Source organism: Muntiacus reevesi, chromosome 1 (genome assembly GCF_963930625.1).
Source record: "Muntiacus reevesi chromosome 1, mMunRee1.1, whole genome shotgun sequence".
Lineage (NCBI taxonomy): Eukaryota > Metazoa > Chordata > Mammalia > Artiodactyla > Cervidae > Muntiacus > Muntiacus reevesi.
Window position 1 is genome coordinate 141,953,126 of NC_089249.1, and position 16,737 is coordinate 141,969,862.

A 16,737-nucleotide genomic window follows, 5' to 3' on the forward strand; every position below is an offset into this window, starting at 1 on the left:
CAATAAAAGATATTTAACTTCACTAATCATTTGGGAAATGCAAAGCAAACCATAATGAGCTGTTACTTCATACCTATCAGAATGGCTGTTACCAAAAGGACAAAACATAAGTGCTAGTGAGGATGTGGAGAACAGGGTACCTTCATGCACTAATCATGGGAATGTAAATTGCTGTAGGCAGTATGGAAAATTATGAAGTTCCTCAAAAAACTAAAACTCAACCTACTACACAATCCAGCAATTCTAATTAAGGGTATTTACTCAAGAAATGAAAACACTAATTTAAAAAGATATAGGTACCCCAATATTCATCACAGCACTATTTACAATAGCCAAGATATGAAGGCAACCTAGATGTCCACTGAATGATGACCGAATAAAGTAGATGTTTTATACACACACACACACACACACACACACACACACACACACACAGTTGAATAGTACTCAGTCAAAAAAAAAAAAGAATCAAATCTTGCCATTTGAGACAACATGGACCTAGAGGGTATTATACTAAGTGAAATAAGTCAGTCAGAGAAAACCAGTATCTGCATGATTTCACTTATATGTGGAATCTCTAAAACTAAACAAATGAACAAACAAAACAGAAACAGACTCATAGATATAAAGAACAAACTGATCTCATGCTCTTGGATTCGAAGAATTAATATTGTTAAAGTGGGAGTACTACCCAAAGCAATTCACAGACTTAATGTAATCCTTATCAAATTCCCCAGACATTTACCATAGAACTAAAACAAGTAATCCTAACATTAATATGGAACAACAAGAGACCCTGTAAAAGCAATCTGCAGGAAAAAGAACAAAGTTGGAGGCAAATTCTCCCAGAACTCAGACAATAATGCAAAGCTACAGTAATCAGAACAGCATGGTACTTGGGCAGGGGGGGAACAGACATATAGATGAATGAAACAGAAGTGAGAACCCAGAAATAAACCCACACAGCTACAATCAATTAATCTACAACAAAGGAGGCAAGAACGGGGAAAAGATGGTCTCTTCAGCTGGTAGTGTTGGGAAAGCAAGACAGCCTCATATAAATCAATGAAATTAGAATACTCCCTCATACCATATACAAAATAAACTCAAAATTTCTTAAAGACTTAAATATAAGACATGACAACATAAAATCCTGGAAGAAAACACAGGCAAAACCTTCTTGGACATAAACCGTAGTAGTATTTTCTTAAATTAGTTTCCCAAGGAAAAAGAAAGAAAAGCAAAAATTAAAAAATGGGACCTAAACAAACTTACAAGCTTTTGCACATCAAAGGAAACCATCAAGAAAAAGAAAAGACAACCTACAGAATGGGAGAAAATATTTGCAAATGATGCAACTGACAACAGATTAACATCTAAAATATACAAACAGCTACACCAGCCCTTCAAGATGTCGAAGGGAAAGAAGGCTAAGGGGAAGAAGGCGGCCCCGGCCCCGGCCGTGGTGAAGAAGCAGGAGGCCAAGAAGGTGGTCAACCTCCTGTTCGAGAAGAGGCCCAAGAATTTTGGCATTGGACAGGACATCCAACCCAAGAGGGACCTCACCCTCTTTGTCAAATGGCCCCGCTACATCCGGCTGCAGCGGCAAAGGGTTATTCTCTATAAGCAGCTAAAGGTGCCTCCTGCAATTAACCAATTCACCCAGGCCTTGGACCGACAAACAGCTACTCAACTGCTTAAGCTGGCCCACAAGTACAGACCAGAGACAAAGCAGGAGAAGAAGCAGAGGCTGCTGGCCCGTGCTGAGAAGAAAGCCACAGGCAAAGGCAACGTCCCCACCAAGAGGCCACCTGTCCTTAGAGCAGGGGTCAACACTGTCACCACCCTGGTGGAGAACAAGAAGGCTCAGCTGGTGGTGATCGCTCACGATGTGGATCCCATCGAGCTCGTGGTCTTCCTGCCTGCCCTGTGCCGCAAGATGGGGGTTCCCTACTGCATCCATCATCAAGGGCAAGGCCCGGCTGGGGCGCCTGGTCCACAGGAAGACATGCACCACCGTAGCCTTCACACAAGTCAACTCGGAGGACAAGAGTGCCCTGGCTAAGCTGGTGGAAGCCATCAGAACCAATTACAACGACAGATACGATGAGATCCATCGTCACTGGGGAGGCAATGTCCTGGGGCCGAAGTCAGTGGCTCGCATCGCCAAGCTGGAAAAAGCTAAGGCCAAAGAACTGGCCACCAAGCTGGGCTGAGTGTACACTATTGAGTTTTCTGTACATAAAAGTAATAAAAAGGCTGCTTCAGCTGGTATCAAGAAAAATAAATAAATAAATAAAATAAAATATACAAACAGCTCATACAACTCCATATTTTAAAAAAACCACCCAATCAAAAAATGGGAAGGAGACCTAAACAGTTACTTCTTTAAAGAAGACATACAGATGGCCAACAGACACACAAAAAGACATTCAACATCTATACTTAAATAAATAGATAAACAAGGTCCTACTGAATAGCATAGGAAACTATATTCAATATATCATGATAAAACAATAGATATAACATGAAAAGGAATATATATACATATAACTGAGAATATATATGTATAACTATACAGCAGAAATTAACCTACATGTAAATCAACTATACTTCAAAAATTAAAAAAAAAAAAATTTGTAATGTACTATATTGTAAAATGTAATTTTGAGTAATGCTCAAAATTCTCCAAGCCAGGTTTCAACAGTACGTGAACTGTGAACTTCCAGATATTCAAGCTGGATTTAGAAAAGGCAGAGAAACCAGAGATCAAATTGCCAACATTCATTGGATCACAGGAAAAGCAAGAGAGTTCCAGAAAAACATCTACTTCTGTTTTATTGACTATGCCAAAGCCCTTGACTGTGTGGATCATAACAAAATGAAAAATTTTTAAAGAGATGGGAATACCAACCACCTGACCTGCCTTGTAAGGAATCTGTATGCAGGTCAGGAAGCAACAGTTTGAACTGAACATGGAACAACAGACCTGGTTCCAAATTGTAAAAGGAGTACATCAAGGCTATTTATTGTCACCCAGTTTATTTAACTTATATGCAGAGTACATCATGCAAAATGCCAGCCTGGATGAAGCACAAGCTGGAATCAAGAATGCCAGGAGAAACATCAATAACCTCAGATACACAGATGACACCAGTCTATGGCAGAAAGCAAAGAACAAACAGCCTCTTGATAAAAGTGAAAGACGGGAGTGAAAAAATTGGCTTAAAACTCAATATTCAAAAAACAAAGATCATGGCATCTGGTCCCATCACTTCATGGCAAATAGATGGGGAAACAATGGAAACAATGACAGACTTTATTTTTGGGGGCTCCAAAATCACTGCAGATGGTGGCTGCAGCCATGAAATTAAAAGACGCTTGCTCCTTAGAAGAAATGCTATGACGAACCTAGAAAGCATATTAAAAAGCAGAGATATCACTTTGGCAACAAAGGTCCGTCTAGTCAAAGCTATGATTTTTCCAGTAGTCATGTATGGATGCAGAGAAGGCAATGGCAACCCACTCTAGTACTCTTGCCTGGAAAATCCCATGGACAGAGGAGCCTGGTAGGCTGCAGTCCATGGGGTCACAAAGAGTCGGACACGACTGAGCGACTTCACTTTCACTTTCACTTTTCACTTTCATGCATTGAAGAAGGAAATGGCAACCCACTCCAGTGTTCTTCCCTGGAGAATCCCACAGACGGCAGAGCCTGGTGGGCTGCCGTCTATGGGGTCGCACAGAGTTGGACACAACTGAAGCGACTTAGCAGCAGCAGCAGCATGTATGGATGTGAGAGTTGGACTATAAAGAAAGTTGAGTGCCGAAGAATTGATGCTTTTGAACTGTGGTGTTGGAGAAGACTCTTGAGAGTCCCTTGGACTGCAAGGAGATCCAACCAGTCCATCCTAAAGGAGATCAGTCCTGGGTGTTCATTGGAAGGACTGACACTGAAGCTGAAACTCCAATACTTTGGCCACCTGATGCAAAAAACTGACTCATTGGAAAAGACCCTGATGCTGGGAAAGACTGAAGGCAGGAGGAGAAGAGGACAACAGAGGACGAGATGGTTGGATGGTATCACCGACTCAATGGACATGAGTTTCAGCAAGTTCTGGGAGTTGTTGATAGACAGGGAAGCCTGGGGTGCTGCAGTTCCATGAGGTCTGCTGCCGTCTCTTTGCTGCCGTCTATGGGGTCGCAAAGAGTCGGACACAACTAAGTAACTGAAGTGAACGGATATTGTAAAAAGTATTACTCTTTTGCAGTTTAAATGTATCAGCTAGACCAACATGAACAGATAAAATCTCCAAGTCAGTCAAATGAAAAAGCAAGTTCCAAAAGGATATATATATTTTTATACAAATATATAATTAATGACAAGTTTAAGAACATACAAAACAGTATATGTTGTTTATGGATATATCAAGTATACTAATTTACACTAATTTAGGATAGTGGTTGCCACTTGGAAGGAAATAAGAGAATAAGATTGGGGAAGGGTAATACACTTCAATAATATATGAGGGCTTTATTTTTCCTTAAGCTTAATAATAGCCCATGGGTATTTATTATGCTATCCTCTATATTTCTGTACGTTTGACATCTTTAAAAACTAATCTAATAATGTCAACATATTGTAAAAGTACAAACTTCTTCAGCCTGGCATTCAAAATTCTCTACAATATTATTCCAACCTCCTTTTCTAACCTCATCCTTTACTATATTTACTATAGTTGTTTCCTTATTTTCACTGTATATGTCATAGCTATTACAATTAATGAACATTTTTCTTTTCAGAATTTTATTTTTTTAATTAATCAATTTATTTGGCTGCACTTAGTCTTAGGTGTGGCATGTGGGATCTAGTTCCCCAACCAAACATTGAACTCAGGCCCCCTGCAATGGGAGCATGCAGAGTCTTAGCCACTGGACCACCAAGGAAGTCCCTCTTTTCAGAATTTTGACTCAAATAGCCTTGTACAGGTCAATGATAAGGAGGAAACCACATGTTTAATAAGCCAGCTATACTTTTCTATTATGAATATGTATATATAAGTATTAGAGTATTTGTCCTACTGTCACCTAAAAACATCAAGTATTACACCTTGGGTTGTGTATCAGTGGTTCTCAAATTTGATGTACAAGGTTACCCAGGAGGTTTATTAGAAATGAAGGGTCCCAGGCCAAATCTCTAGGACTTCTGATTCAGGTCATTAGAAGACAGAAATACTGCCCTACATGTATCCATGGCCCCTAACAAATTGGACTATCTGCCATTTTCTAAAGAAACTACATTTTTCTTTTCTGATACCTTTCCTTTTGTTATTTCCCCTGCTTAAAGCACACTCCCTTCTCCCTGAGCCAATAGAAATTAAGCCTACACTTTAAGGCCCATATTAAATATCATCATCACAATAAAGAACTTTGACTTGGACGTGACATCTCTCTCATTTTAACCTTCTTCCTTCCCCTATCAATTTATTTCTATTTCTGTATGAATGCTTATCACATTCAATGTAATGCATGTCTTCTCTGATTCTGCCTCCTGAACTATAAATGCTACTTGAGAGCAAAAGCAGGGATTATGGCTTGGTCATTTTATGCTTTCAACATGATAGTTATTCAGATACTTGCTGGACTGAGCTCTGCTAAACACTGAATTAACAATTTTTATTAACATTTTAAAACTCATGTGGCAAAAGCATTAAAATATTCATTCATATAGCATTACAAATTAAACATGAGAATCTAGATTATCTGGCCTCATTTTCAAAATGAGAAAATGGAAAATATATCCTATATAGAAACAAATAATTTAAGTTTTAATTTTCAAAGAAAAAAATTAGTTTAAAAATGCCAAATTCAGCTTTTAAGAAGAAAAGCTGCTTAACTTACAATCTTCCAAGCAAAAGTAAATGATCAAGCTATTAATTGACAGAGTGAATTTTTGATACTGCTACAAAACACTATTAACTTAAGAAAAAAAGTATAATTAAACCAAAGTTAATAGACTCTAGCAAAATTCTCAATACTTCCATATGATATTTCAGTATGTTTTCTCTTTGCTTTAACATTACATATCACTAGGATACATCAAACACAATAACTTCTAAGTAGTTTTCCAGCATAAAAACTATAATTATTAGTATAAAAAACCACAAAACTATCTGTTTTTAATCAGAAAATATCAACATGCAACTCATTTATGAATATAATTGTTTTTCAATTTGGTAATAATAATTCGGGCTGTTTTCTATTCCAGAGGTAATTACTTCATTGTTCAAAATATACTTATTTTAACCTAGATAGAAAATAAACTAATGGAAACAGAAATGGGACTTTTTAATGGAAAAATGTTCATCAACATCAATCTATATTACAGTATCATCTGCATCTGTATATTTTAGTACATACATAACACCTTTTAAAGACAGAGCATTGTCAAAATGAAATATACAAATGTACATACTAATTTCAACTAATAAAGAGAAAATGGAGAAAACATATTTCCTTATGTTCACTTGGCCCTTCAGGTTGAAAAGGAGAGTGAAAAAACGACAACTGTGAGAAATGAGGAATAAGAAAATGTTCTCACATATCTCATTTTCTCCTCTTCTCATTCATTTTTCTGTCATATTCCCGTTAAATTTCCTCTTTTACATGGCAAGTCAAGTAAACTAACCTAACTCAAATGAAACTTTTTATTTAACTTTTTCATTCTATTTTTACATTATAAAGATAAAATTTCAACCCACTATGTCCATTTTCCTGAATAAAATTAACTGGAAATAAAACAGTTATAAGGCAAACCATTATAACTGAGCTCAAGTTAAGAATTCCTAAAAATGATTCTAGTACTGGCTTTACTTACCATAAATGATAATCTGTAAGTACTGATACTAATAAAGAGAGCCATCCAATTATGCTTACTTTCTAAATAAGTAATCTTTCCAAACTACCAAATATACACAGACCTTAAGGCCCTATAAATATTTTAGCAGTACTCAATGGCCAGAAAAATGCAGAAGTTTAAAGGTAATAAGAGGAGCCAAATAAACGTATTTCAAAGATCCTATAAGTAGAATAGATCAGATTAAACAAGCTTATTGGAAGGTAACAACACAGCTCATTTGATAAAGCAGTTCTGAGAAATCCAAAAATACCATTTCTCTTTAAAAAAAAAATCAAAGAAGCACTTGCACTAACAAGAAATAATGCACAATTTGGCTTGATCAAATACTTCATTAATTTTTTTCTACCCCCTAAGGTATTGCCCTTTTGAAATCTTCAAATAAAATATAACCTAATTGCTTGCACATGGCTACAGTTTGCACAGATTTTTATTTCAACAGTGCCACCTAGTGGATCAGTCAATACTTTCAACTGGTCAAGAAGTGGTTTCATCATCTTCAAAGGCTAGGAATTCTCAAAGTTGTATTTTCTGGTTCACAACATTCCTAATAATATTAACACTTAAGGGGAAATTTTATAACTGTAGTATAAATTATGGATTCTTATCTTCTGATAGGCTATTTCTAATAAAAATTAGATCATTTACAAATATTATTATAATATTTAAAATAAAAGTACCTTAGTGATTTCTTCAGAAGCTCGTTTGAAGTCCTGAACATTTCGACAGTAAAATCCTATTGTACAGCTAGGATCCATTTTTCGAAATGACATCTTTTTGGGAGAAGGGCAGTGGAATGTCTGTAATTTTAAAAGTTCTTTAGGATTAATTTATTTTATTTAATGGACTTTATATACAAAATTACCACTTCATTTAAAATTTGCTATCTAGCTATTCTCCAAACTATAAACATGCTTTCAAATGGTGTTTTAGTATATCCTATGCAGATGATCCCTCCCAATATCCAAAGCTGTAAAACATAAGAGCCAACGTTGTGTATATTCAGTTTACCAAATTCCCACCTTACACATTAGTGCCATTCTGCAAAAGAAAGGAAGTGTGTCAAAAGCAGGGTGCATTTCTAACACTTGCAGAAGGGAAAAAAATGTTATCTCTGAAAAAGACATGAATAAGCTAGTACAATGTTTAGCATCAAATTAGCTATTTCTATGAAAGTGCCATTAAGTCTGTTCAGTTAGAGATTTTTAAAATATTTATAAACCTTTGGATAAGAAAACCAAGACTTTGTAAACAAATATGCAGGTTCATGAAAATGTTCCATGATGATACGAAGAGGTCAACTTGAGAGTTTTAGTAACTGACACAATCAGCACACAACTGCACACTGTCCTAACCCACTCTTGTACCGAGTTCTACCTCACGCCCTTGTTTCGTCCCACACGGGATACGGTGAGAATTGCTCTGCTCAGGTCCTTGCCCTCCTCCCTTGGTTCACTCTTCTGCAGTAGTCCCAGTGTTATTAAAGATACAAACGGGCCAAAAATGCTGCTCTAGACTCTCTACTCTTGCCAGCAGGATGTGGCTATTAGTAGAATCTGGTTATCTTTAGAGAATGCAAAAGTAGGAAAAGGGTAGAATATAAAGCTAATCATTCCAATCTTTTTTCTTCACCATGACACTCTAGTGCTTGGTTTAAAACATTTTTTTAACTGCATAAATGCTCAGATACTTGTCCTTAAAAATCACTGATGCAACCAAATCTCTTTTTTTGTATATATAAGAAAAAGAATGTTTATGTTAAAAAAGAGGGCCATAAAATATATATTCATATTTGCATAGGGATATACAAAAATTAACAAGTTTAGAGAAAAGGGAGAAAACTTCACAGATGGGAGACAGGTATGAGAAATTCTTAATTTATATTTTTTAATTAAAGAATAAGCTCAAGAAATAATCTAGGCTGGATATAAATCCATAAACTTAAAATTTCCCTACATTTAATGCCTAAAACTAAGGAATTTAAACTTGGAATCATCTATAAAAAGGCAGAAAAATATAGACTTTCATATTTATATTCATGGTAGATCAATCAAAATCACTCTTTTCTCTACCCCTACATATATCCTGTGATCCAATTAATGTTCCATATTATCACCAGAGGATATGCAGAACAAATATATTCAAAGTGTTTTTTTTCCCCTTACCAATAGTTTAGTCATGTATTAGATTCAAATCCAACATCATGCTAATAAATAACCAAACAAATGTGTTTTTAAATCTACGACTACTGTGAAACCCTTAGCTACTATGAAACCCTTACTGTACAGTAAGACTCAACCCAGCTAAACTGGAACGTCCATCTTTCTAATCAGTATGAGAACTGTCTTAGCTGGACTTTTCTAACATTGTTTTACTGATTTTGTTTATAAAGAGATATTTAAAAACAGATCTGGAAAGGTATAGAAGAGCTAGGTAAATTTGGTAGTTAACAATCTACAGGAGTATTACTATTTAAGGCTCGGACAGTTCTAGGTCATATTTACAAAACAAAAATTATTTGCAATACAAGATATCTAACAATAGTCATTTGCCCAACTCTTTCCAAAGCCAATAATAAGAAATGCTTGTTTAGTTTTTGCTACTTGGGGATAAGAAAGAAGAGTCAAAAGTTTGTATGGTCCAACAAAGTATTTTCTTAACTTGTCTACATGGATGCCCTAAATTATATTTAAGCATTAATTAAAGTTTTCATTAAGAACCATTAAGAATAAATCAATATAGGCTTAGTGCTATTTCACTGTATTGTCTCCATCACCATAGATAATAATGACAAATACTAGTTAAGCATAGTTATTTTCATATCTATAAAAATTTTTTTAAATTATTCACAAAACCACAAATATAAATATCTGATGACTGAAAACTGCAAATTGCTATTTGGTGCTCCTATATGAGTACTAGGACTCATATTTCAGAGAGGCATTTTATACCATTTAAATCATATTGTTTGTTCACCCAAGAAGATTCTGAAATCAAACCAAGATTAATTTATAATTCAGAATCAATTCTCTTTATTGTAGAACAACTTAGACCTTAAGGTATTTTCCCAAGTGGCATTACACAGCTGTGTTCACTCTGTGATAATTCTCTGCACTATGCACTTAGATTTCTTTTTTAGTTTTTAAAATTCTCATGATTTGTTAAGAGTAGCAGCTTCTACTTAAACACATTTTAGCAAGTATCACTAGATACGCTTCTACACTTACTGAAAAAACTGGCCGGAGTGAGTCAATTCCCATTTATTTCATTTTCTAATACAATATTTATTCACTGCCTCAAAAAATAGTCACTAGGCACCTACCAAATGGTAGGCACTCTTCCAGACTTATTATACCAAAGGGTGGATTCTATTACCTAAACATACAAATAATACTGAAACAAATAATTTTAGGTGTAGCTCTGTTATCTTGGTGATTTAGATAAAACTTCCCAAGATAACTAATTAGAGAACACATCCTTACTAAAAAGCACCTCCTACTCACTGCAGTTCACATGTGTGATTCATAAAGGGTCCATCTTTCACTGAGGAATTCACTCATCTATCTACATAATCACATCGCATCATTCTAATAGCTTTAGTGCCACTATGTGTTGAATTTACAAGGATATATTAAAACAGTTACCACTGTATACACCTCCTAAAACCTGGAACTTGGAATTGGGGGCCTAGCAATCAGAAGAGACTAACATATCTATAATAAGGTTTTTTTTAACCTTATTAGTAGAATGTTAAAATTAAGGTAATACAATATTTGAAGAAGGAAATGGCTAGCCACTCAAGTATTCTTGCCTGGGACACAGACAGAGGAGCCTAGTGGGCTCCAGTCCATGGGGTCACAAAAGAGTCGACACGACTTGGCGACTAAACAACGACGAACAGTATAATACTTTAATAACAAAATATTTGTATTTGTAAAGAGATAGAATCAGTCACTCTGAAAGTATATCAGAAATAGCATGAAGCAATAGTTTCTGGTTTAAGAAAACTTAAATATATACACACACATACAGATACATGCCTGCATACACACACATATACATTATAAATATGTATAAGATAATGTATATCCACTAGTGCTCTCATCCAAACAATTGAAACTCTGCCCTGTCCTAACTACTAACAATGAGAACCCACAGTTTAACACAGCCTCACTGCTAAATCTCATCTTAAACCCACTTTCTGGCATCTCAATATATAAAAAATAAGTGCTTCTGTGCTTTTAAGAAGTTATCTAATTTCACCAAATTTTACTTTACAAAATCTCTTAAAATCAAATTATTTTCCATTCCCACTACCACCCACTTCAAGCTTCTATTGACTCACCTGTGAAGTGTTGCAACTGTCTCCCAATGAGCTACAACCTTCCTAATATTGATTGTGTAGACATTTGTGAATAACTGTGAATAACATGGATATTCACTGACCTGGCATCTTTGTAGTCTCTCAAAATATCAGATGAATAATCTCTTTTTACTGGTCATAACAGCTGACACTAATAATCTTTTAATTTGCCTATTTTAGATAATGCTTAGAATACTATGAACAAGTTTCCATCTAAATCTCAAGTATTTATTTTTTTAAGGAGTCAATTTGACACAGCCACAAGGGAAATGTAACTGAAGGCATAGGAATCGGTGCCACAAGATCACAAGGCAGCAGAAACAGATTTACAGTGTGGTTCACATAGCACAATTCTAGAGTGCCTCCCACAGTATTAATCAGTCAACTGGAAATACTTACTAAAGTTTATATGCAACATATAGTGAAGGAAGGAAGTAAAAAGCAAAGCTGTTCTCTTGCCCATACTTTAGTTGAGATAATAGTCTACAAAAAATGCTAGGCTGGTATGACAAAACCCACTAAAAAAAAAAAAAAAAAAAAATGCTAGGCTGTTTTATAATGTACCACTGAGTACCAGATTTTAATCTTGTGCTTTATCCATCTTCATAATCTACCCCTTATATACTTATTAGGTATTAATATTAGCTAGCAAGCTATTACTAAAACAAAGGACTAAACCACATTTCCAACTTGTCAAGCCCTGGAGAATTAGTGATCCATGTGCCACTCAAGTGATTAAGATGACTTTAAAAGTCTCTAAAAGCATCAACTGGGAAAACAAGAACCAAAATCATGTAACAGTTACATTTCTCACTTATGCACTCTCAGAATTTTCTGAAATATAATCCTATACAAGTATAACTGATTCACTTTGCTGTACAGCTGAAACTAACAAAACATTGCAAATCCAATTTAAAAATTTTGTAAATGCTGGCTCAGAAAATGATCAACAGGAAGGAAAAGAAGACTTTAAGAAATCAAAGCTAAAATAAATATTAGAAACTCAACTAAAATTCATGGAAACTTAACTAGAGGCTAAGACTTAATTACTGAAATGCTAAAAATAATTATTAGACATTATTCTTGTTTTCACTGAAACTTGTCTTAATTATATACTTAAAGCAAAATAATGTCACACTCTCCTTCAATCATTTTGTCATTCTAACCCAACTCCATTGTCTTCTTTCTCTTTTTCCCCCCTTTCTTTCTTTCTTTAAACATGTCTAACATTTTAAATTCTTCAATACTGTTCAGCTGTATATGTACAAAATTACTTGGAAGCTTGATCATTTATTTTGGTTGGGCTAGGATATCTAACAAGTTAGAGACAAAGATAAATGAAGAAAACAGTGTATTATAAATTAAAATTCAGCAATTAATTATCTAACCTTTGGCCACTGTATGTATTATGGCTTTGTAAATTAGTAAAATATTTATTATTAACTTGGAATACCATAAAAGCATAGCTGCTTAGCATATCTCTGAATAATTAAGAGTTTGCTTCATATGGTAAGAAAACAGTACCAGCTCTTTATCCACAGTACCTCAAGAGGGAAGTCCTTTATGCTGACATCTACAAAAGATTGGCAGTAATGAGGATCCATGTAAATCAAACTGTCATCTACAAGGACAAAACAGAAGACAAGTAATTCAAAAAACACCTTATTATTACACTGCTTACAATCCAATTTCTATGTAGAATAGCTGAAAAAAATCTGGGAGTAACAGCTTGCCAGACTGATATTCATTGACTGAAACATAGGTTTGCACAGGACAGATTAACTTTTGCATAATCAAATATGCTTGTATAAGCAGAATTTTTATAAAGTGATGAGATTGTCATTTAATTTTTGGTGATAAAATTACTTCCACAAACACACAATTATATTCTACAGTTTGCATATGAAAAATGTATTGCACTACTTTATCCTGACAGGAAGAACATATTGCTTGTCATTTTATCATCAACTAGCACCACTAAAACTGGTATAAGGTAAATATGTAAATAGCAACTGCCAGAATATGGCAGCAATGTCTTCTAAAGTTTACTAAAAATCAATAAATTATGCCTTGTTTATGCAATAACAGAAATTAAATATACATTTTACAGAATCCAATTATACTATGTACCAATGACAAATGAATGGCTATGGCAGGACTGATGAATTTATAAGGTACTCATTTTGCTCCGTTACTTATCCTGTTTCTGGATGATCCTATGTTAACTTTCTGACTTTTAAAAGAAAACAAAGAAGAAATATACTTTACTAAACCACTAACCTTGAAATCCAGCAAAGTAATATGACTGTTTAGGTTTGCCGCCGATAATACCCACACAATATTCAAGGCTTAAAATTCCCTGGCAAAATAAATTAATTCAGATTTAGGGTCAAGAGACAAATGATAATTATTCAAAACAACTAAATTTGTATTACTAGTAGTAGTAGTAGTCTGCAAATTTTTCACCATCAGTTTTATTTTTATTACATTTTCCCCCATGTTCTGCAACCCTTTTGTCTACCAAACTATCTTCTATTTAACAACATTAAACAATTACTATGTGCCAGTTATAAACAACATAACTATGAAAAGGCAATAAACATTTCTGCCAAAGGCAAAACAAATGGCCTTTCAGTTAGCTGGTGCAACTTTGCTGTGATCAATGTAATATTTTCATCACACTTCTTGAAATGCTAGAAATAATTATTAGGCATTGTTCTTGTTTTCCGTGAAACTTGTCTTAAAACAACAAACTAAAAATCATTTTTAATCAATGGCATTCACTTGACAAAAATTTTGTGCTACTTCATTTGGAATAAAAACAGACTAATGAAAACAATCTAGTCCAAGGAAAAGAATAATTATTATTATATTTAAAGTCAGTTTACTTTACTAATCATAAAATATCAACGATACCTCAATAAATCATTTAGTAGTTCCCTAAGCATCTACTTAAGGTGGGCCAAACAATTCTTTTTTAAAATTAATTCATTCATTTATTATTTTGGCTGTGTGGAGTCTTAGTTGCAGCGCAGGGACCTTTTGCTGCATCCCATCAGCTCAATTGTTGGGCTGTGTGGGCTTAGTTGCCCCGTGGCATGCAGGATCTTAGTCACCCTGTTGTTGTTTAGTCACGAAGTCACCTGGGACTCTTTGCGACCCCATGGACTGCAGCCCACCAGGCTCCTCTGTCCATGATATTTCCCAGAAAAGAATATTGGAGTGAGTTTCCATTTCCTTCTCCGGGGGATCTTCCCAACCCAGGGATCAAACCCCATCTCCTTCATTGTAGGAGGATTCTTTATTGTTGAGCCACCAGGGAAGCCCCCTTAGTTCCCTGATCAGGGATCAAACCTGTGTCACCTGCATTGCAAGGCAGATTCTTAACCATTGGACCAACAGAGAATAATTCTGGCCTAAGTAATTCTATACTTAAAAAAAAAAACCATGTCCATATGCCCAGTGGAATCAATTAATATCCATATTCTATTAATGTAGAAACTATCAATAGCATCTATATTAATTTTAGCATATATTATGATAGAAAACATTAATAATGACAAAGTTTATTCTATAAACCCCACAAAGTATTAAACAACAGACTTCCCTTCTTTTAAATGAGAGAATGTTTCAAAATCTAGAAGACACAAAAATAGACTGTGTGAACAAATGCTCTTTTAACAAGTAAACAGAACAGTTTTGTTTAAACTTAATTATTTTCTTAAAAATAGTATGTGGTGGTTTACTGAAAAACATACACAGAAAATAAATCAAAAAGTAAAAATTTCTCAAAACACCAACACTCAGAGTTCATCATTAACCACATTTAGGGGAATACCTTCTTGACATCTATCTATATTACATATATTCACATACAGATTTATAAATACAATTATATATATATATATGTCATTATATAACATATGCCACTGAAACTTTTGTCACTCATGATCTCTTAAACATTTTCCTATCAATAACTATAGATCTATATTATGATGTTTAATGGCTGCAAACTCTGTATACTTTGTGAAAATATCATAGAGGTGTTTTTTGTGGGTTAAGGAGAACTGTAACTGAAAAAATTAAACAGAGAAAAATCAAATGGGGCTTCCCAGGTGGCTCAGTGGTAAGCAATCCGCCTGCAAATACAGGAGACGCAGATTCAATCCTTGGGTCAGGAAGATCCCCTGAAGGAAGTGACAACCCACTCCAGTATTTTTGCCTGGAAAATCCCAAGGACAGAGGAACCTGGTGGGCTACAGTCCATGAGGTCACAAAAGAGACGGACTGAACACAATTGAGCAACTAAATAACAACAACAACAAAAATTAATTAAGATGCAATTACACCAAAAAACTTGATAATAATACTTATTATTATTCTATGTTATTATCATTCTATTTACAGTCCTATTATTCTATTGCATTTCCCCAAAATAAAGATCTTTAACACAATTAGAGAGTGCCTTTGACCTGAGGCAATCTGATCAGCTGAAATACAATGTTTCTGATACAGGGACCCATGAGAAAGTAAAAGTTCTAAGTCCCTCAAAGTCGAGAGAAAAAAGAAAAAAACGTATAGCAAGAATCATCACACACTGTCAGAAAAAAGAATTATTTTGGGTAATGGAAGAAAGACTTTGGTTCTTGACATCTATATTTCCTTTACAACAAAATAGAGCAGATTTAGCAATAAACACTTAGAAGTAGATTAGGAGCTAAAATGCCATTACATATTAGAAGCTGTATCTTTGGAAACTTGAAACACTTTTCAGTTCCTAAAAAAGCTTTTTCACAGTTATCTAGTGGTGAGAATTGATTGTGCTGTATCCATGAGGCAATAAATAAGACTGAAGTAATCAGTCAAAGAAGGAAAGTCCTAATTTGTCTTGCTGAAGAAAGAGAACATATTGGATTTTCCTCATTCCAGGTCCTTTTAAAAATAAATAAATAAATAAGTAAACTTCTTGTGGTAAGGAATGATAAAGCACCACACCAAATTTTTCTCCTCACAGAATGTAGCAGGTGATGGTACCATCTCTGAAATACCATGGAATTACCTTTGGTAATAAATTTAGATAATAGAATTGAGTGGTGAATTTTAGAGAGTATAATGTACAGTGGTTTGGCAGGAAAAAGTACGATGCTGACAAAGGAGAAGGAAGCAGCATAGACAGCGGAGAAGAGGGAGGGGGAGTGCGTGGGGTGGGGGAGGTAGAAGCGGAGAAGGAGGAGACACAGAGAAAAGCGAGCAGAAATGAAAGAGGAAGAAGAGGACGATTACTTTCCTCTTGGGTCTATTAGACACACTATTTTTTTCACTCCTAAATGAATGGCTCTTTACTTGATCTCATTATGGCTTTTGACCCATCCATCCTGTGACCAAGCACCATACCTAACATAATACCCACTCCACTCAGCCATTTTAGACATTTTTACCTGATAATCAAAAATTTTAA

The 16,737-nt window shown here is 34.9% G+C and overlaps 1 protein-coding gene and 1 pseudogene across 6 annotated transcripts in view; one reads left to right on the plus strand and one right to left on the minus strand.

The window, feature by feature from the left end:
• ATG4C (autophagy related 4C cysteine peptidase) overlaps positions 1-16,737 on the minus strand; it is a 97,368-nt gene that overhangs the window by 18,436 nt on the left and 62,195 nt on the right. For 5 of the 6 annotated variants that reach the window (XM_065928738.1, XM_065928704.1, XM_065928712.1 and 2 more), the window contains 3 exons: positions 13,560-13,638; positions 12,824-12,900; positions 7,597-7,716 (listed from right to left, as the gene is read on the minus strand). In XM_065928738.1, coding sequence (XP_065784810.1) covers positions 7,597-7,716; positions 12,824-12,900; positions 13,560-13,638 — 276 coding nt within the window. The remainder of the gene's footprint in view (positions 1-7,596; positions 7,717-12,823; positions 12,901-13,559; positions 13,639-16,737) is intronic. The other variant, XM_065928744.1, reaches the window with a different exon arrangement.
• LOC136163887 (large ribosomal subunit protein eL8 pseudogene) lies at positions 1,406-2,273 on the plus strand (annotated as a pseudogene).